General features: G+C 44.1%; 1 protein-coding gene across 5 annotated transcripts in view; it reads right to left on the reverse strand.

Annotated features, from left to right (window-relative positions):
• Positions 1–6793: 6793 nt before the first annotated feature.
• Positions 6794–21280, reverse strand: part of LOC143365377 (lachesin) — a 106073-nt gene continuing 91586 nt past the window's right edge. For 4 of the 5 annotated variants that reach the window (XM_076805498.1, XM_076805506.1, XM_076805514.1 and 1 more), the window contains one exon: positions 6794–12309. In XM_076805498.1, coding sequence (XP_076661613.1) covers positions 11897–12309 — 413 coding nt within the window. In that variant the 3' untranslated portion in view covers positions 6794–11896. The remainder of the gene's footprint in view (positions 12310–21280) is intronic. The other variant, XR_013084539.1, reaches the window with a different exon arrangement.

Here is a 21280-nt window from a genome sequence, read left to right on the forward strand (position 1 = left end):
ACTTTCAAGGACTGGGGACTGCAAGGGGGTCAGTATTCCTAAGGTGCTGAGGATTGCAAAAGAGACCACTGGTATTCCCATAGTGTATGGGAATTACGATGGGTAGGTATTATCCCCAGGTCTGGAAAAATATGAAGAGCGACGAGCACCACCTCTTTCAATACATGAAAATAACAACGAACCAGTATTCTCAATGTTCCAGATTGTACACAGAAAATCTGCGTAAAGGGTCGCAAAATATTCCCAAGATAGGGTGCAGTATTTCCAAGGTCTCATCAAAGCAAAAAGCCAGTATTCCCAAGATCCTGAGGTGTTCCTAAAGGAAGGTGTCATTGTTTCGAAGTCCTTAAATAAATTAGTAACTTGTTAATTTCATTAAAAAGCCTCCCCAAACAGCCGATCAATCGCACAACAATACCCGGAGGTCAAACGGGAACTATTCTCGGTCCGATTTCGAACGGAAAGTTATCGGTCCTGTTTCAGATTCATCGAATTCACCCGGACAGATGCTAGAAGCGGGACCGGGCGCACACAGTGACGAGAGTTTAATGCCTCCTGTCTGTTAATTCCAGCATCGTCGGGGCAAGTTGGTAACGTGGGGAATATTGTTGCGGATGCTGATAGAATCGGACCACGTTGCGCAGGGACAGAGACCGTACGAAGTAATCCCTATCGAAGACACAAATCAGAAACGGTGGAACGGTGGTGGGGCCGGGCTGCTCCGGCACGTTGACGAGGCGGCAGGAATAGATTAGAGTCATCTTTCTGGAATAATGACGACCAGGGCCCGATCGATGTCGGTACACGATATTAACGATTCAAATTTAGCACGCCCGAACGCAGGCTGCTGATTGCGGGTCCAACGTTGATTCGACCAAGACGGAATCCGGCGAATCGGGTCAACAGGAAATGGTTCCTCCGAGGAAAAAAACAACGAAACTAAGTTTCCCTTCGTATGCCTCCCAGCTCTTTACCACCCGAGGCAGTCTCCCGGCGTGAACTTCGATCTTTTCTCGGTGGTTTCCACGCCGGGAGAATCTCTGGACAACTTTACACCACAATATTTACGGTTCAATTTGCGCGCGAGGTGTTCTCAAAAATTAGAACGACCTGCAATAAGGAATTAACGATGCGAAATGAGATTTTTTCGTTACGACCGTCTTACTCCGTTTACCACTCTGCCGGGGCACGGCTGACGATTTCCGGCTGTTTTTACTTGCCGCGGATGTAAGTAGATTCCGTGAGAAAATTTCATTTCATATTTTGAATTTACTTTTGCCAAGGTGGAATCACCTTCTTTCACGATTGCACCATGTTTTTGGGAACACTTTGCGTGCGCAGGATGTTGCAGTGGCCGTGTGTTTTTATGTTACTTTTACGGCAGTAGCGTCCTTCTTAACTTTCCTCTGCAAATGGTAGGCTCTTTGAAGGCTAGTAAAGCGGATAAGGGCGCAGGAAGTAACAAGCCACGCTAATTAGTGTAAGCTCTTGGGAGTTTATTGAATTAATACTGGCGCTGTCCACGGATCTCTCGTATGATTTATATTCTCTCCACTGGCCACTGCTATGAAAGGACAGCGGTGACAAAGGGCAGTGCACATGCTGGTAGATGAGGTCACGCTTGGAATCCTGGTCCTCTTGGCAACGGAGTCGGAACGCGGCAGCGGAAGCCTGATTTTCTTACGAGCGATCCTTGAACCGTATGAAATTATAATATCGGTTTTGCGAGATTCTAATGCGCGAGTTTCAATATATAACTCCTTTTTACCAGGCCGGGTTTTCGATGTAAATGGGAGAGGTTTTAATGAGAGGTTCGTAAGAAAGTTCTACGCTCGGTTCAAGGCTATTGAAAACCAGTTCCGCACCACGCCGGCAAGAAATCCTAAGAGCAACGTATAACCCTTTAATTCACCCTGCAATTCAAACGATAAATTGAATAATCAATTAAATGGGGCATTTTAATTGCTACGCGCGTGCAGTTCCATGTGTAAATCCAACTTGATTAATACCGAGATTGCTGACACGTAAGGTATGATCAGACAGTTCTAAATATTAAATGAAATAAATATGAAGTAAATGAATACAAAGTTATCTGAAATTTGCAAGGCAAATTGAAAGTAATTCGGTAGCTGGCTATTAGCATAAGGGTTGCCGGTGCACAGGTAAGCATAACTCCACCCGTATTTAGCTAAAAACTGTTCAGCGAATTCTGCGCGGAAACTGACGAAGCGGAAGGGGATTAGCTGCGACGTCTGCTGATACTTCTGATGGAAAACACTGGCAAACTGAGGCAGGCAAGGCCCAAGGCGATAGCTTTGTGACCTTTTAAAATATGTTTACGTAACACGCCGGGGCTTGGAACGCATTTGCCAGATGTATACACAGCGGGAAGCAATTTTTCGACAAGTTGGTGCAGCCAGGCTGAAATTCTCCTTCGACCGGCCACCTTTCTGTTGGACATTCAGCGTGTCCGATGATCGAAATTATGAGAAGCTGGTATTACCAAGATCTTGGATTTAGGAAGGGACTGGTATCCCTAAATGTCAGGATTACAAGGGACCACTGTTCCCAAGGTTGTGGATCAAAAAGTGCTAGTATTCCTAAAGTTGGGAACTGCAAAGGTTTGGCACTCCTAAGGGCTGGGGATTGCAAAGGTTCGGTACTAAGATCAGTATTCCCAAAGTTTGGAGTCTATCAAAGAAACCAGTATTCCTATGACCCGAAGATAACAAAGGACCAGCTTTTCCAAGGTCTGGGGATTGCAAAGATTTGGTATTCGCAAGGGCTGAGGATTACAAAGGGTCAGTTTTCCCAAAATCTAGGATAACTAAGTCTTACTAAGGACTAGTATTTCCCAGATGGTCGGGATTACAGAGTAGTATTCCCAAAGTGCTGAGAATTATGCGAAGCTCATAATTTTCAAGATACGGGGATTACAAAGGACTGGTGTTCCTACAATAATCCTCATTCGATGGGACAGCTTTCCATTGGAAATTTATCGTGCCCGGTGATGTACAGATAATTGAGGACAGATTTAGAGCGTCTTCTCAGATGAGGAAACTATCAAGGGTCTGGAAATTTCATTTGGCCGCAGTTTTCGCGATCGATCTTCCCCCAACTGTCTTCCGTGAAAGAGGCTGCGTGAAAAATCATCCTCGTGAACAATGGGGACGCGGTTTTTCATTCTGGTAGACGGCCGTGATCCCGGTGACGGTTACGCGACGATCAATAGACTCGGAATCCCCGAATAGTCGCAGGTCCCAGCGTAATAATCAATTAGCGGCGATCGAATGAAGCGGTAATTTTAATGTGGCAAACAATGCCATTAGCATGCAGCCATTATCGGCGCGGCTCGGCCGGGAAGGTCGAACCGTGTCACGGTGGAATTATTCTCGCGAGAGACACACCGAATGAAAGTGCTCACGCCCTATGAACCCGTCCCGTTCCGCGCTGCTATTTTACTTCGATAAAGACGGGCCGCGATGTTGCCCGGGAATGGAAATACACCGTCTATTGTGCCCCGGGAAAAGTGGTCAAGGCGCAATTCATTACTTATTGCACGTACACGGGGACCACAGGGCGTTTTATCGGAATTAAATGTGATACGACTGAGCCCGGGGAACCGATGATACATTGTGTAATAAATGGAGGAGTACACGCGCTCTCCCCCCCGCCCCCTCATCCGCAGACACACAGCAAGGAATATAATATGCAGGATGTACCGTTCCTTGTCCCTGAAGATTATATTTTATGTTTATTTTATGAACGCCGAGCAGAGCACTTTCGGCTTATTGTCAGACTGATCTTTGTGCAAAAGAAAATTTTCGAGATATTTTTTTGTTTACAATGAATCTGAATGTGCACTTATATTTTATTATTAAACTGCACGTTCTATGCATTTGTAATGGAAATGAGTAGATCAATTGTGAAACAGTAAAAATATTTAAATATTTTAAAAAGCTGTACCGTTATTTCCAACTGACTAGAATTATTTTAAAAAGGAATAGATGTGTAGGTAGCCCCTTTGTCTTCCAATTAAGACAATTTTTACGTTGCATAAAACGTCCCCGGTTTACTTAATATTACTGTAGTATATTTGTTGTGAAGCTGAAAAGTCCCTTGCATTTTTGTTGACGTAGAAAAACGGAGAGTTCTGCATGAGAAAATGTTACAGAGGAATTTTTTCGTGGAAATAGAAGAGACGTTTAAGGTGTACGTTAAACCTGCTTGCGAAATAAACATTGTGTGCTGGATAATAATTTTACTAAAATGCAGACGAATTAGTTACCCCTTTATAATCGAACCTGGTGTAATAGGATTTGAATTTAGGCATTATTAAATCGAGATATAATTGTTGTTCGAAATACACATTACAGGGAACCGGTCGAACTGTCGGAAATGTGCTTTAAAGTTTGCGAGTTGTAGCTGATGCTAAAAGCATTGAAGCATGAAATAGTGCGTGGCAAAAGGCTGCAGCACGAGGTGCTAATATTGCAAAAAGGGGTGATGATTAATAGGAACAAATTATTTAAAGTGAGGTCTACCTGCTGCTATCTATTTCCCAGGACGCGATAATGGATCGCGAAAGACGTTTGAAGAAAATATTCATGCATTTGACAATGGCTCGTTAACAGAGGCCATTCGCCGAGTCGTCGTAATTAGTATTATTCACGCGTACCACGACCTCCATTCAGGAAATACCTTACAGTATTAACTCCGCGGAGCTCTTTGAGCTTTCATATCTCCGGATCAGGTTAACTTATCGATATGCAACAAAATGCATATCGAAAAGCTGGATTCGAGCCAATTCATCGTGCTCTAGGGACCGGCTCGAACGACCGCGACCATTTTTAATTAAACAAAATGAAAATTCCACAAAGAGAGAATACCGTCGCGTATAAATTCCCGTCGAATACTCCCCCTGAAATAATTCTTAAACGAGTCGACTGTATATTTAGGATCGCTCCTTGCATTTAAAAGAATTGACGAACCAGAAATAAAACATTTCGAGGCCCGAAATAAAAGCGCGCGGCACAGCAGTGAATTTCAGATGAAGTTACGAAGGATCGAAGACTGCCGTGCCATTTAACTTCAACGTCCATCATCCGTTTTTATCGGTGTCCAAACGAATCGCGTGCCGCGCGTTGTTCACGGACGGTCCGGCTTCGATTCGATTCGATTCGATTCGATTCGATTCGATTCGATGTACATACATACAACCGCGTTCACGATATCGAACGCGACAACGAAGAGCAACACGTACAACTCGTGCCGGTGATAAAATTCTGGCGGCGCGGCGGGCTCTCGTTGCTCTGCGGCGAGCTCGTTAATACTTGCAGAGAATTTAACGCTGCGAGTTTATCGGCCCCGTGGAAACTTATAAATCCAGCCGGCGCGCGTTTATAAATTCGCGAATAGAAAACTCGCGATTAAATTTGCATAGCTCTGTCAACGCCCGTCGCGACGATTAAATGGACGATTGCGCCTGTTACGCAAACTACCGTCCACCAGCACGTGGACACATGCTATCAAATCGAAAGCTCTTTGTCATCGTATGCGAATTCTCCATTTTTATTATTCGATGAAACCTAGAATAAAGAAAAAATTTACTGAACGGTTGTGACGAAAACACACATTCCAGTAAAACGTTGTTCGTGTAAACGTTTCTTGGTGTTTTGCAAAGTTACGCACGGTATAAACGCACAAAGATCACACGAATATTTTTCCACGTCTCCCAATCCTGTGACACGACCGTTCAAAATTAAAGCGCCGGAATTAATCCGCTCGATTTCGAATCCGCTTGGATTTTATAGGATGCGAAATTTAATTTCGTATTGGCAGCCTTAAATTTTAGATGCCGCGACCTGACGAGTGAAATAAAAGTATTCCGACCGATGCCTCATGAATCCGATATGCCGCCGGCTTGAAATTTTTATGCTCATTCCTTATCTAATTGACGCCTTTCAATTTTAGATCCGGCGATCTGCAAGACGAAATAAATGCGCCCTGACTGATGCACGTGCTTCAATTTTATAGACTGCGGTCTTGAAATTTGAATGCCCGTTCCGTAAGTAATTCACGCTTTTACATTCTAAGAGCCGGCGGCGATCTGAAAAGCGAAACAAATGCCGGACCGATGAATGAATTTTATGGACCTTTGGAAATTTACATATTCATTTTTTAGTCGATTCGGACCGTTGTAATTTAGGCTCGGTGATCTGAAAATTCGGTTCAAAGTACTGTGACCGAAGCACGCGATTCAAATTTGTATACCGGGATTTGGAAAGTGAAATTCATATTCTTTCTCGAACCGACCCTCTTGAATCCTCTTCCTGTGACAGAAAAAATTGTAATAGAAGTGATGCAACTGACGGACAATGAATACTCAACAGATGGGAAATTAATACAGTGAATTCTCGATATATGTCAACAACACGGGTCCTGCCAGCGTCGTGTAGCGTCCAGGAGACATATCCAGGAGCCGTGTTATGTTTACACTCCTCGGCGTTCGAGGCTTCTCGAGCTTCGGTACCCCTCACGGGGTATACCTCGCAGTAGTGGGGATAATCCGCGACGTTTATCATCCAGGCCTTGGCGACATATACAGAGAAATCATTGTACTCTCCAGATAATTGATGATTCGTGTCTATCGAGACTTCAAACATAAACATGAATATGTTTGTCGGTACTAAACATTGGAGAAGTACTTAAATTTCCCAGAGAAGATGATCAGTGTCCGAATACTTATGGAAGTGGTCTAGACGTAATTTTATATGAAAACTTTATTCAACCGTAAATGAGATTAACATTGTGCGACGTTCGTAACATATACATATATATTATATACATACATGTAACAGACAGAGACAATATTCGTCGAACATCACATGAAATAATCCATCATTTCGTCTAACGTGTACTATCGATATTATAAACGTAAACCGGCACGTGGCCGGTTTTCTCGCTCGCCGGAAGAAAAGAAAATCTGTGTGCGACGCCCTGCGAAAATTTCGCATTAGCGACGACCGATTATTTTGATAATTCCCATGACGATCGGTCATCCGATTCATCAAAGAACGAGACGTTCGTAATCGAGCATGATCGGCCGCCGCGTCGGCGCCGCTTTTCGACACGATCAAGTTCCTTATTTATAGAATTGGATTATCCTCGTTGACAATGTGTACAATATGTGTGAAACAGCTGTCTACTGTAGTGGATTACGCTCGGAGCAAGCGGCAATTCTAACGCTGCGATATTAGTATGTATCGTGGTCCGTGATGATCGTCCGTGCTTTTCCCCAGGAAAAGGAGAAACGGCTCCTCTCTACCATTGTTTTATAATTTATTACGTTGATAACGGTCAACTTGTGTAGAAAATGTATGTACAATAAATACCGTCGAGCTGTGACGAACGATAGAAATCGACGTATCGCGGCGTACAACCGAGGATAAAGCAATCTCTTCTTTCGCTTCCGTAAATCTCTTTCGCTCGATCTCTTTCACTCGCAAACTGCACTCTAACGTGTAACTCGCGCTCGTTCTCTCGTACATACATACATATATATATATATTTTTTCCCCCGTTTGTTTATCCTCTCGCTCCTCCGACTCGTGTGCACGATTCAACAATTAGTCGTTCTCCCTCGTACCGTAACGCTCGGAGATTTAAAGATGGCCCCTTCGTGGGGGGGGCCGACAAGTCGATGCTTCACGCTCCGCGCAACAATTTTCGAAATCCAGCTAAGCGCCGGTCCCGTTCTACGGTGTACACCTGAGCACGGTCATTTCGCGAACGTCAGGTAGAACTAATTTGGACATTATGAGCAAGGTCGTCGGTGCGGAGCAAGGCAATGGAAGATAATGTCGTTAGGCAGTGCTGCATTACGCCGGGATTATCACGATTAATTACGCGCACCTGGACGTAGGCCGAAATATGGAATATAACCGTTATTAGTTCGCGGAAAGTTCGCGCCGTGAACACGGCGCCAGGCGAAACTTGGCCGAAATGTTTATTATCGCGCGAAACTGATTCCGCTAGACGATCTTCTTAATTAAAAAATAGCCAATCAACTCGCAAAGATCGTTTCCAGCTTTCCAATTAGTTCCAACGTTGTGCAGAAAATTCTACATTTACCAATTCAAACTTCCAGACAGCTTTAATAGCTGTACTCAATTGTTTAATCGCTCGGAAACGTGAAAGAATGCGATTTATAAAGTAACAGCATTGATATCATTCTTGGTGAGTTAACAGATACTTTTCCATAAATATTGTAATGAAAATCCAACGATAAGAAAACTTGAAGAGCCAATCTTTCACCCTTTGGGGTCCCAGCAATTTTTGTCGTTTGATAATTTTTTGATCATTTGGGGATCTAACTGGCAAAGTAATATATGCTTATGTTAACGTATTAAACAACGTATTATTATTGCTGTTCGTGTCGTTCAAACGATTTTTCAACGTGTGGAGTTGCAGGTTTTCTGTTACACGTTTCGCATACGAAACATCTCTCTTCTCTTCCAGTTTCGTAATTTTTCATATGACACATGATACAGGACAATCTTGAGACCACTGTGCATTAAAATAGAAAGCTTGTTATCCAAAACCTCGGTTGATCTTATTTTCATAACTCTCGCATTGCAAAGCGTCCGTGAGTGAACTCGAGTCATAATTTAGACTGTGAATGTTTTTTTTTTGAGATTTTTAAATGGTTTGCATAAGTTCAGAATAAAATGACAGAATTTTTTAATTCTTCCCATGTCTTTGCTAATGCATAAAATCCGCAATCCACTCAGAATGGTATTAAACAAAATTTCCTGTAATCGTCGATACTGCTTCGAAATAGCAAAAAACGAGATAAACTTATTGACGTCGAGTCAGATTCGTACACAGAACCGCAAAGGACTACGTCCCTATACAAAACTGCAACCATTTCACGAAAAGAGGATCGATGCTTCAATAATTGTCCGCGAGCGGTCCCGCCCATGGAGCAACTTTCGAGGCACCGGTGCTCCCAATGCCCCCGTCACCGAAGAAACGTAATTTCGACCAAGTTAGGTCGAGCCTCTGCCGACCCCAGTGTCCCGGCTTTAATCATCTCGCAGGGCAGATAGCATTCGAAACGGCGAGCCGGTGGTTCGCAGACGCGTCGGCATCCATCTATTTGGTTTCTCGCAACGATTCCGCTGTCCGTTCGTGGAGCAGCGTCCATGGGTCGCTCGGAATCTCTCATTCTCGGCAATTAAAGTAACAAATTTCAGCACGGCGTTCGTTACCCCGCCGTATGAAGTTGTCGCGAAAAGTTTTCGGGGCCGGCGCTTCTCTCACACACACTCTCTCTCTCTCATTCTCTCTCTCTCTCTCTCTCTCTCTCTCTCTCTCTCTCTCTCTCTCTCTCTCTCTAGTGGCTGGATTGCCACCATTAATCCCGGCACTCGTCGCAGACAGATTACACAATTACGGTTCTATTATCGCGGGAGTACACATAGCTTACGTTCACACATATCACAACAGTTAATACAGCGGCGTCACGTGGAATTGCCAGCTTGAGCAGCGCCGGGAGATATCCGAACGTCCGGATTTATCGTTTCTGCTATCTCCCGCCTCTGCACTCCAACACCCCCGCCCCTCCCCTGTTTTAACCATCCGTATCCCCGACGCTTTTAACGGGTTCCAAGGATAAAGATGGAGATCTTTTTCCTCGTAGGGTTTCGGGCCGACGATTTGCATTATTCACGCGACACCACGTCGACCAGCGTGAGCGTCCTTCGAAGTAGCTACTTGAGCATCCGTCAGCTTAACGATACGCCACCGGTTTCGCTATTTACAGAGATATAATCGGTCCAGCTTGTTACAGGATGTTTGATTACTAACAAGGGAATCTGCACAGCCTCTCTCTCGCTCTCTCTCACACGCATGCGATCCTCTCCGCTATCGGATGGCTGCGATCTCTCCACCGACCGCCTTAGTCTCTATGCAATACGTAATCACGATAACGTCTCTCACCTTTCCAGCATCCGTTCGACGACTCGACGAGATCCCTGTGTCGACCAGACTCCAACCAGGCCTTAATTCCCGTCGTTTACACCGTCTGGAATTTCCATGGCGCCGACGTGCCACAGATGCGTTCGTTTATCCCCTAATGTTCAGGCTAGCGCGTCCTGCGCGTCCAGGACTGTCCTTCGATCTGAAAAATTGCTTCAGACGAAAGCTTCATTGCATTTTGCACAATTTTTTCGACTTGACACCTGCTTTTCTTCTGGTGAGTTGCGAATTGAATAATATAATAGAAACGCGAGGATTTGTAAATCGTGCAGCTGGAAATGGTCCGATGATCTAAGGAAGGCCGAGTGGTTTATTAGATTGCGAATTAAATCATGGAAACCGAGACGTTAATAAATTATGCAGCTGAAAATACTCTAACAATTTAAGACAAGCTGACACACCTGTCTGATTTTCTTCCGGTGGAATGCACATTAAATATTGAAGCCTCGAGTGTTAATAAATCATACTGCTCGAGATACTGTGACAATCTAATGTAAGCTGTGTCTTCTGTCTGTCTTGCTTCCAGTGAATTGCAAATCGGATAACGAAGAAGTTAACTGTCTAGCTAAAATACTTCGACAAATTAAGACAAACTGAGACCTCTGTTTTTCTTCCAGTGTATTCGAAATTCAATAATACAAACTGAAGCGTTCAATTATGCAGGTTCGTATATCCTCAGAATTTAGGGAAAGCTTTCTCTACCGGATCACCGGCCGTGCGCATAGCCCGTTTAAAACGAATCTGAAATACGAGACACAAATGAAAAATTCAATAGATGAAACTAATTTTCGAGGGGGACAACGAGAAACTCACGCGTTCGCAAACTATCCCGCCGAAAATACCATCAAAGTTTCGTGGAAAGCAGAGTTCCGCTTTTACTTTGGAGACAGTTCGCCTCCGGTTTCTAAAATGAGTTAGTAACTCGAGTGGCAAATGGAGTTAAAAATTCAGAGGGTTAAACACATCGTTACATAAGGAACGATGCAAAAATTGAAGTTTGCATATAAATTATACAGCTAGAACAGAGCCGGGTGTCTTCGTTTTCTTGGGGAAATCTAGTTTGCTTCTATTAGAACGAAACCTTGCCTCGAGTTACAAACAATATTAAAAATCCAGGGCGCCGAATTAATGGAAAAATGGAAAATACCTCTCAAACCTGCTACTAGAATCCTCTACCTCTTTTTCCTTTACACAATGTACCTCTCCGATGCAAAATAAATCTGCGATCCAAATAACAAATGAAAAGTACGAAGTACAAAATTTCACAGGGAACATTTACAGGATCGAAGTTTGCACAAACCAAACACCCTGGTAGCCTCAGAATTATCTCACAGAGCCCTCCACCCGTTTTCCTTTAAAAAAAAAAATCACCTCCTCGCTTCAAAACAAGTCCACGATCGAGGTAAAAAATAAAAAGCACGAGAAACAAAATGGATTTCAGTGGGACTGGCAACAGAACGAAGTTTGCACAAACCGATCAGCCTGGAAGCCTTAAAACTTAAAAACAGCAGTCAAGAATAAAAAGTACAGGAATTAAAATGAATTTCGGAGTAACAAACCTCTGAGGTTTGCACAAACCCTGGAATTGTCTCAAAAATTTGAGTGGAACACCTGCTGTCCATTTTTTCTTAGAGAAACTCCGCGTTCAACTTTAAAGTTCAAGCAACAAATAAAGGAACTAAATACCAGAGCGAACCGTGACAAACCCGAAGTTTGCAAAACCCAAATGGTGTCCCCGCACGCCGTTTTCAGATGGAATTGGCGTTTCCGGGTTAGCGAACTGGCGCGGCTGTTAGGTATTCGCGATCACGCGCTTTCTACTTGTTCCAGACGGTGGTTGTGCGGGTGCACGATGGTCATTCGTTGGCGGTGGAGTGCAGGGCCAGCTTGAGCGTGGCGAACATCATCAATAGGGCACTGCACGCCATGACGGATGGCGAGGACGCGATGCTGTGCTGCATCGCCGCCGGATTATCTCCCTTGATCACGTGCACGAGTACTCGGGCAGGTTGCGCGTTGCTGGCCTCGCAGGTGTAATTTCCGGAATGACGATCGGAGGCCCGTGGCACCTCGAGGAAGCTCTCCTTGCCGATCAGGTCGGTGCTGACGTTCACCCCGTGATCGACGTCGTAGTTGATCATCCGGAAGTTATGGTACCAGAACAGGTAGGAGGGGGTCTCGGTCGAGTTTTTCACGAGGCAATGAAGCTGCAGGGTGCTGCCCGGCCTCACGAACTTCTCCGGGTGCCCCTCTATCTCTGCTCTCGCCTCTGCAAATGGCAGAACGTGACGCGTCAGACGTGAGCTGCTTACGGTCCTCTCTCCCCATATTGTTTACTAGGGTCCAAGGCGGTTATGAGGAAGGGTATGGGGTGCAGGGATGTGGGCTATGCATCGTGGCTGGTTAAGGGTTGTACGGGGGTAGCGTACGAAAACCTTTCTCCTATCTCCATCTCCCTCTATCCTCCCTCTATCTCTAGCTCTTCTTTGTCTACGTTCGCCTCTTTTCTTTCGCCTGTTTGCCTCCTTGTCTCTACCGTCGCACTCGAGCGCGCCAGGCAACCTTTCCCACTATCTACCACGGTAATACTAGTACTAGAATTTTAAGTTAGCTTCATACCGACGATGGCGCTTCGATGCTCCAGCTCGCAAATTGTCGAGCGGGGCTCAAGTGCAACGGGAGAGAGAGAGAGAGAGAGAGAGAGAGAGAGAGAGAGAGAGAGAGAGAGAGAGAGAGAGAGCGAGAGGCACGTACCTTTCTCGCCCAGGCGATGCTTCCAGCGATGAAATGAGATGTGGGGGAATTGTTTAATTTCCGAGATGACGAGATTACCGAGAGGCCTTCTTTCTTTTATGGAATATCATTCTTTTTAGGGACGAGAGCACGAGACCCTTCACCGCTGCCGGTAACGAGCACAGGCTTCTCACCGTACCGGACTAAATTTAATATACCCTGTTTGCGGGAAAGGGTTAGACGTCGTAATGCCATCCGCCTATGGGTTTACGGCTGTCTCTTTGGATTTTTCGAAATTAAGAGAGATACGGTCTACAAAGGTTAATACTTGAACCTGAGTGCCACCGGGTCAACAGTATTTGTCTACTCTTGCGAATTTGAAGCGCATTCTTTGAATTTGCGGAAAATAGCCGAGGCTCAACGAATTTTGTTCCAATAAATCATTTCCCTCGAAAACTGTCAAACAAATTTTTATTGAACCTCTTCTTCTTCACTTAATTCTTATTCTAACCTCTTCAACTCACACTCTTGTTTCAGAGGAGAAACAGGCATCGTATGAGAGGAATAATTCCCGTTCGCAAACGATTAATACTTGGATAAACACTACTGCAACCGGCCGAATAGTATTTCCTTATTCGCACGAGTCCAACGTGATTTCTTCGACTTTGTGGAAAACAGCGAAGACGAGGTCCAACCAGTATACCGAATTTAATACTTGTGGGGGGGGGGCTGCAGGGGTGGGTGAATAATATTTGTATATTCTTACGAATCTCACGTAACTTACAGTTTTTCGAAAGCAGCGAAGATAAGGTCGGACCAGTAGAAACTCAAAGCAAGAGGGTGAAGAATAAATGTAGACATTTGCGTGGTAGGGTAAAGTACCATAATATTTTATTCTTATCATTCGACTTTTCTCATTTTCTGGAGAAACAGCGAAGAAACAGCGACCGTATTCGATATGGCTACCGAAAGAACCTTCAGACGAAGAATAAAAGCTTGTCGTTCGTTGTGCGCGTATCAGTACGCGGCAAATAGTACGTGTTGCAAACTACCGAAGATGATGCGAATGAAGTAAGAAGCTCTGGGGCGAACAAGTCGAGTAATAAACGGGACAAATTGAAGGGAACGTGACTATTATCGGTTCGACAACTGGAGCAATGATAATGTTTCCTCGGGCGTGGGGTCGCGAGAGCAAACGGTCCGTCTCCTGGAAAATTAGCGGCCATAAATACGGTGCAGCGGGGCGTCCGTCGTGAAAAGCAACGGGTTAATGACCCGCAGATGAGAAAAAGTACATTTGCCATTCAGTACATCCTGGTTCGCTGCAGTTCTTCGCAGGATGCCCGCGCGTTAATGCCTGCCCGGCACTAAAACCGTCTCACCAATCAGAACTGGTACACACTCGAACACTCCGTAAATAGCTAAAAAGGTCCGCGACGGAACGTCGACAAACACGAAGGACGTAACAGCCTTCAGTCATCTGCCAAATCAGATTCGCGTCATGCTAGGTAATACAGGTAGAGCGGAGACATCCTCTATAATAAACTCGGCAAAGAAAATATGACAGACAAGAGGAAATCAGACGACCAGAACAGTTCCAGAAAGGAAGAACCAGAACCGGAGCCACCGGGCCACTGAAAAGATTCGAGAATTCTACAAAATATTCAGTACAGAGAAGATCAGAGGGGTCGGCGAGGTGTTGCATACCTCCCGACATTCTTCGCCCGAGCTGTCGGGATCCCATTGTGGGGGTGGAGGCACCGGAGACACCCCAGGTTTTCGTTTACCCTGTCGACGTGCGCGCTTGTTCGCCCAATGGCAAGGACTGACGCGACGTCCGTGAGTCTATTATAGGATCAGGTGTGACGGAACACTGTAAACACGGGCCGAATCCTATCTCATACCCCCGTACCGGCTCCCATTGATCCCTAAACCCCCTTTACCACACGGCCACACCACCCGCTGCGCCCCTGGATCGAAAAATGTCGCGACCCCTCAGCCAGAACTTTCGAACTACTCCTCGAAATTAAAGCAATACTGAATTAGAACAGAAACCTTGTGAATATTCTGCACGTGATCATTCCGAAAGACAAATTCGCACTCGTCTCTGAACTCTTTTCGAAGCCTTTTTTTTGCACCGTTTCATATCGTGAAACCGTGAGAGAAGATGAAGTCACTTCTCTTCGTTCAAAAATTTCCAGATTCAAACGACTGTGCCGCAAAATTGGTTCGGGTTATGATTCCGCGTTCTGTGCAAATTCTACTGTATAATTTTTTATTAAAGCAACGAGGACCAGTTCCAGTGTTACGAGCCGAATCTTTTGAAGGGTACACGCTCGAGCAGTTTCTCCCGGGCGCTCGATCGGCGCGGACCTGGTATCGGTTCGCAGTGCCTCCGATAAAATCGAATCAGAGCCAGACCGGTTCGCGAGAGCACAAAATTTGCGAAAACCTCGCGATACAAGAACACAGATCCTGCCGTTTGATTGTTCGTTTCTCGTCTACGCGCCGCGATTCGCCCCCGTTTTCCGCACAACCCCCCCCCCCCCCCGCCTCCTCGATCGTGAATTTTAATCGACCGAAACGTGAAACTATTGTTTTTTTCTACCTTCACCCCCCCCCCTCCACTCTGTCTTGTTTATACGTTTCGCTCGAACAACAGCACGCGCGCGCGTGTGTGTGTGTGTGCTTTTTTGGCCGGCCACATTTTTCGTTGTACAGGCCGGTTTTAGGGGATAGTTTAGGTCGATGGAGGATGATTAATGAACGATCGCGTGCGGGGGTGTTTAAATTAATAGCATTTTGAATGGAGGAAATAGGGGTGCACGGAACTCCATTCGTTGACAGGCTATTTTATCTTTTGTTCGGGGGTGTGGGGAGGGGCGGGTAAAATAGGTTACCCCAGGTCTTGGAAATGGTTCTCTGCCATTTAGCAATCATAAAGAGAGTTGTCGATTGGATAATCAAGGAGCGGGAGTGGTACAGAGAGTCTCTATAAAGTCATTTTGAATATGTCTTTGGGGATGCTGGAAAGTCGGCTGGGCTGGTCGAAATTGTTTTCGACGAGCTGCCGAGTGAACTGGGAATTCAATTGTCAAAGATATAGCCCCGCAATGGTGTGAATACCTTAGAATTGTTCAGGATTATTTTTCGAATACGAGTAACATTTAATAATCATTGGAATCGAATAATCAAAAGTAGAGTTGATAAAAAGGTGCTGTCCTTTGAAAGAACACGGAATTAATTTTCAGATGTGCCAGAAAATAAATGACTGAATTACCTGACGGAATTGCATTCAAATTCCAGAACTATGAATTTAATGATCAAAGATGGAGTACATGGATAGATGCAGCATTTCAGAGCAATTCTGAATTCATGTTCAGAGTCGAATCGATTGAAAGTCAGACCAATTAAATAATCAAGGATGGAATTACCGAAGAGGTTCCCCTTAAAAATTAATGTTCTAAGAATATCTCTGCGGCAAAAGCAGATGAATGTCTCACCACCTTTAAGGGGGCCGGCATGGTTTGAAATCCATATACGTATGCAAGGGTCAAAACCTTTTCAAACTACCGCTTCAATATTGCAATGAGCAGTTTAGAAGTGGTCAATTGTGTTTCCTAAAAGTCCAATCAACGTCTGTATAGAGCCCAAATTGCGAATTTCTACCTCATCGTGGAGTAATTTGTAATATTCGGCAGAAAATTCCAATTCTGAAGCAAGTATGACGTCACAAGATGGCTGCCGCTGAGAGATTCTCTTAATTTCGAGAGATTTAGTGTTCGTATCGAAAAAAAGGCTCTATACAGACGTAGCAAAGACATGTACAAACACGGTGGTATGCATTTTTAATTGATTACTTACTTATTTAAGACGTAAAATGTCTAGAAAAAAGGCACAGCGTAACATAGCGTGACTGTCAAGGCCAAATGCCTGCCGGCCCCCTTAATGGGAAGACGAAATCGTCGATTTTGCTTGAATCGTTCCGATCGAATAAGACAAATCGCAGGAAAGAATTCGAACGTGCCGGACGTGTTTGGGGCTGCGCCCGGCAATTTCGTTCTGTAATTAGTTTCGCGAGCCGAAAGAAATTCTAGTCGGTGTTCTAGGCAGCCCGCAGAAATTGAGAAGCTTATTAAACGCGGCGCGAAGTAATCCCGGGGCCCCGTCGCGCCGCGCAGAAAGTTTTAAGGGCGATGTAGCAATATCGGATGATTAAAATTAGATTTTACCGTGGCCTCGTGGCGCTCTCTCTCTCGCGGCGCAGGATGATATTCATCGTAGGCTTGGCCTCTCGTATCTCCAGACGTCTAATTACGCGTTAATGAGGCGTCATTAAAGAGGCCTCCAAGAGAGATAGATATATAGAGAGTGAGTGAGTGAGTGAGAGAAAGAGAGAGAGGGGGGGGGAGCGGCTGTCTTTATTTCGGCCGGACGAACAATACCACGATATGATATCGATTCGAAAAGTTAAAAGTGAATCCATTCCAGCCGGCTGGCTTCGTTAAATGCGTCTTCGCCTCCTTCGACTTCTTATTCCCGATAATCCAATCTGATTCCGAGGGAGCCGAGCTTACTGGGCGTGCATAGAGATGATCTCGATCCATTCTCTTCGATCGCGACGTCCGACTAATTAGCGAGATAGCGGAGACAATTCAATCCCTCTCTCTAGCCACTCTTTAACCCCTTCGACACTGCCAACGCCCGTAATCCCACCCTGCAAACTGATTTTCGTGTACTTTCGTCTAACATCTAATACCCGCTCTTCAGAATAATCACCTGATTAGAATTTATCGAAATTACCAGCCCCGAGACAATTTTAGTGCTTAATGCTGATGACGAGATCGCGATTCTTCAGATTAAATATTTTTAACGTTGCTTTAACAACAGATGTGCGTAGCAACGTGGTGCAATTTTGAACTAGTAGTATGTGAACTAATAGCGATAATAATATGTGAATCTCTGAAGTTAAATAATATTTTCTGATACAGATTTGTCACCTTTAGAAATTGAAGAAGGTTTGACAGGTGTTCGTCAGAGTGAAGGAGAGTTTCTGGGTGGTTATGTACAAGTATTAATATTTGCTGAAGCAGTTGATCAAACGATTTTAATTTTTCATTGGCAGCTAAACTTGCGACTGATACAAAGGATTTAGCCGGATAAGGAGGTTAGAAGTGCCCCTAAACCAAATTGAATTTGCAATAAGTCATTCGATAGCTGACCCGAAGAAAATACTTTGTACCAATTTTCAATCCTATATGACGATATAGGGGTAATAACGGGGTGACAAAGAAAATCAGGTTCCTCCGTAATTTCCCTTATCTTCTTCAACTGAAAATTCTGAAAAAATCAGGCATACTTTAGCTATTAGAATACACGTCCATGGACTTTTGGGGAATTTTTAGTTTCGGAACTGAATTTAAAAAAATAAAAGCAATTTTGAAATGGTAACATATAGCGGTTTTTGATTTATTTAACTATTTGCCTCCACTTTGAAAAATCTGAAAAAATCATATCTTAACAACTATAACGAGATGCTAAAACTATAAAAATATAAACTTTGTATTCCATAACTTCTACAAGAAATCAGAATTTAAAATTTCTGTTATTTTTTTAAATTCGGTTTTGTAGCTAAAACTTTTAAAAACTCACAGACGTGCATTCTAATATGCCGGATTTTTTCAGAATTTTTAATTGAAGAGTATAAGAGAAATGATGGAAAAACCTGATTTTCTTTATCACCCCATTACTACTCCCCATGTCGTCGTATAGTGTTGAAAATTGGCACAAAGTATTTTCTTTGGATAAGATATCGAATGGCCTAATGCAAATTCAATTTGGTTTAGGGGCATTTTTGACCTCCTTATCCGGCTACACCAAGATCCACAGTCTAATGATAACTAAACGTTGATGTGGGATCGGAATTTAACTCAAAGGCCGCTTTAGCCGAGTTAGGGGACCAGTAAAGGTTTAGAGGGCATTACGGTCGTCGTGGTTGGGACGTGGTTAGCCACTCAATGAATCTTGAGGTCGTTGCAATAAGTTTCACAGCTGGATGTGCACACTATTGGTCAAGGATACAGGATCAAGTTTGTGTAAGGTTTCGGAGAGGACCAAGTTAAAGTTGGATTAAATTTAGGCTTATTTCGAACGAGACTTGACTCAGGTCTGGATTAGTATGCATGTTCAGGTCTCAGATCCGAGTTCCATTTTAATTAGGCTTGGACCAGATTTAAGCTTGGATCTCTGCCAGGACATGTGTCTGGGCCCAGACCTGGGTTAGGTCTTGAGGTGAGTCTAGATTAGGTATCAATTGTGATTAAGAAAATCTCGTATCCAAGGTACAGCTTAATTTTGTCAAAGCTTGATCCAACTTTGGGTTAATATTTTTTATCTCAAAATGTGAACTAGAATCCTAGGAAGTTTTTGGCTTGAGTTCGATTTAGTGTACTACGAGCTTAGCACTTCTGTCGAACCTAACTCCGAGTCAGATCTTCGTTAAGTCTGAACTAAGTCTGGATTATGCGTGGATTAGAATCGTAAGCAAAATTTTGAACTCCTAGTTAAACCTCTGCTTGGTTCAGGTTACGGTTGAGCCAGATTTGAGAAGTATGCTGAGAGATCTAAATGGCGTAATCAATAAAAGAGAAGAGACGTTCCGGTTAAAAGAAAATTGCCTTGAGGAGAAAGTGCGTGGAGTCAGCAGCGGCATAAAATGCGGTTCCATTTTGGTATACGACTCTCATCAAAGTTTTACAGGATATTTCCCTGCGTCGTTAATAGTAGAGCCGGTCTCGCAGTTACGGCTGTTAGCGTAATTCAGGTTTCTCAGAACGTGGAGGGAAATCGCTCTATACTAGGCGCGCGCGGCTCATGCGACCGAATCGTTGCCATACATTCTGCGTCGGGGATGGTCGTAGCGAAAGGGTTAATGGCTGCGAAACGACGGAAGCGTCGCGACCAGCGATAGAATCGATTTCACTATGTACGCCCGGAACCTCGATTATTGCGAGAACACGGAGCAAATCTCGTGCTAGTATCGAGGGAACCAATCAAACACAAGGGCCCCTCCCTCTTCACCGCGTCCCGAGCGTATCCGAGTCTCTGTTAAGTCTATCCTTCCTCTTGCACGCGATCCTTTTCAACATTTATTCTTTTTATCCGGTAACAATGTACAGTTGCCTGCAGAGGGGTGGAAACGCAACAGATATTCATCCGCGGCAAACGAGGCTACGCCGCAACGAGTATCAATAAGTTTAATACCGAAACTCCGTCCAATCGCGATTCACTCTGCAAACTCGAAAACCGCTTCGAACCGAGCACCGGGTCTCCAGATAAAACTTTACCTGCTACGAGTCACCCCTACCCCTTACCTCCCTTACAGAAATCGATGTAACTTTCGATCCCTTTAATGGCAGCATAACTTTCTTACCATGAAATCCTATTGACGTCGATCCTGGCCAGCCTCGACGACTACAGAAGTCACACAAGCGAATTTGTACGCAGAGTATCGTAATTCTCCTCGTGCCCCGAAAATTTCAGCTTGCACTACCAAAATTAAACTACACCTTGAGCCACTTGGGACCTGACTATAAGTCTGTCGATATTTTTAATAGAATAATTTTCTCTGCACGAAATTGTCAGAAGGCAACTATTCCACTGAGAAATATTTTTCTATTGGAAGCTCTCCATCTCTCTCTTTTGAAATTCATTACGGTAATTAAGCACAAGGCAGCTTCATCGCACACTTCCAAAATTTAACTACATCTTGACACACTTGGAATCCGATTATAAGACTTTCGATATTTTCAATATAATTTTCTGTCCACAAAATTGCAGGGAGCAATTGTTCCACTGAGAAATATTTTTCTATTGCAAGCTCTCCCTCTCTCGTAATTCAGCACACGAAGCTTCATCATACACTTCCAAAATTTAACTATACCTTAACACACTCGGGACCTGTTCACAAGACTTTCAATCCTAATACAATTACTTCAAAATGAGAGACGGTAATTATTCTACAGGGAAATATTTTCTACTGCAAGCTCTCTTTTCACCTTAGATAGGTAAGCTTTCATAAAAATGGCAAACATTAGAATCTTGTGACATCAGATGATCCACCGACTGTTTCACTTAATTAATTCAACGTCAAATATGACTTACAGTTAAGTTATCTTGCGTCTTTATAAAGTCAAGTGTCTTTGTTGGGAAAGCGTCCAATCATACGCATGTTTTTAATTGGCATCGTTATTTCCACGTATCGTAGTTCAGTTAATGGAGGGTTAAAATGCTATGGTAGACGTTCGTAATCTCGCAAGGGATGCAGTTCTAGATCCTACTGAACAGAACGGTTATCAATCTGAATCGCAAAAAAATTCGCGTAGTCCACGGTTTGGTCTGTAGAATTAATCAGATAATCACGTAACCGTGTCGCGCCGGTGTTTGCAACTTTTCCGGGTCCCGCGTACCCGGCGCATTTGCATTCATACCTGACGGTGGGTGGGTGG

This window comes from Halictus rubicundus, chromosome 1 (genome assembly GCF_050948215.1).
Source record: "Halictus rubicundus isolate RS-2024b chromosome 1, iyHalRubi1_principal, whole genome shotgun sequence".
Classification (NCBI taxonomy): Eukaryota; Metazoa; Arthropoda; class Insecta; order Hymenoptera; family Halictidae; genus Halictus; species Halictus rubicundus.